At 49.8% G+C, this 1,005-nt stretch overlaps 1 protein-coding gene across 2 annotated transcripts in view; it reads right to left on the bottom strand.

Moving 5' to 3' along the window:
* Positions 1 to 38: 38 nt before the first annotated feature.
* LOC102258264 (HRAS-like suppressor 3) overlaps positions 39 to 1,005 on the bottom strand; it is a 14,889-nt gene continuing 13,922 nt past the window's right edge. For both annotated transcript variants that reach the window (XM_005857493.2, XM_005857494.2), the window contains 2 exons: positions 688 to 857; positions 39 to 74 (listed from right to left, as the gene is read on the bottom strand). In XM_005857493.2, coding sequence (XP_005857555.1) covers positions 705 to 857 — 153 coding nt within the window. In that variant the 3' untranslated portion in view covers positions 39 to 74; positions 688 to 704. The remainder of the gene's footprint in view (positions 75 to 687; positions 858 to 1,005) is intronic.

The following is a 1,005-nucleotide window of genomic DNA, read 5'->3' as shown; positions in this document are numbered from 1 at the left end:
AGCGTGCAGGAGGCAGCCACTGATGAATTTCTCCCATCGATGTTTCCCTCTATTCCCTGCCCCTTCCTCAATTTCTAAAAAAAAAAAAAAATAAAAAAGAAGAAGAAAAGGAAAAAAAGTCACGAAAAACACATTTTTTAAAAATTAGCCTAAATGAGTGTAAAACAGACTGAAATCAGTAAAGTAAACCCCACCACCTGCCTGTGTGCCCGAAGCCAATTCCAGCATCACAGCTGGCCTGAAGCTGGAGTGGCTGAAGGGCATTGCCCCAAACCTGAAAAGGATGCATTAAACTGATTGTTTGCTGCCAGACAGCTCAGGGCATCTTAACCTACATATTACTGCCTCCTACTGGCTAAACACCTGAACAGCCACAGGCTAATTCTTCCCATCTGACAATGGATTGTGTATGTGAACCCGACCCTTTGAAGTGTTTATCTCCACTTGGCCTCAGACAATTTGTGTTAATAAATAGCATGGGGTCCTGAGAGGAGATCATAGTTTCTTTAGCTAGGCTCCTCTCACCCCCAAATGCCTTTCAAAATTATGCTTCGCCTCTGGATTAAGTTACACACAGCCCTTCTCCAGATTGCTGAACCCTTCCTAACGCTGAAACAAGAACCCCGGCAGCCAAGCAAGTCGTTTTTCTACTAACTGGCTGCTGCTAACATGATTCCTTGACCTCACCGCTTCTGCTGCTCGCCTCAGTTCTGCGGGGCGCTGTGGAGGTCCATGATGGCCACACCCGTTCCGATGATGCCTCCTGCCACAGCAGCTGGTATGCCCATTGCTGTGCCTGCTGCCATGCCAGCTGGTATGCTGACTGCCCTCACGGTGGCAAAGAGCGCTTCAGTGACCTGCAGCACAGGAGATGGGCGTCGCACTACACGTCAGGGGCCTGGCCACAGACACACCCACCAAGAATATTCACTCAGGAGAGACCTGAGCCCCTCCAACGGAACCACAGAAGGAGCGGGTGTTTGCAGGGCAACAGGCCACCAGGAG

This window comes from Myotis brandtii, unplaced genomic scaffold (genome assembly GCF_000412655.1).
Source record: "Myotis brandtii unplaced genomic scaffold, ASM41265v1 scaffold1112, whole genome shotgun sequence".
NCBI classification, from domain to species: Eukaryota; Metazoa; Chordata; class Mammalia; order Chiroptera; family Vespertilionidae; genus Myotis; species Myotis brandtii.
This window is presented reverse-complemented; position numbering and strand designations above follow the sequence as displayed.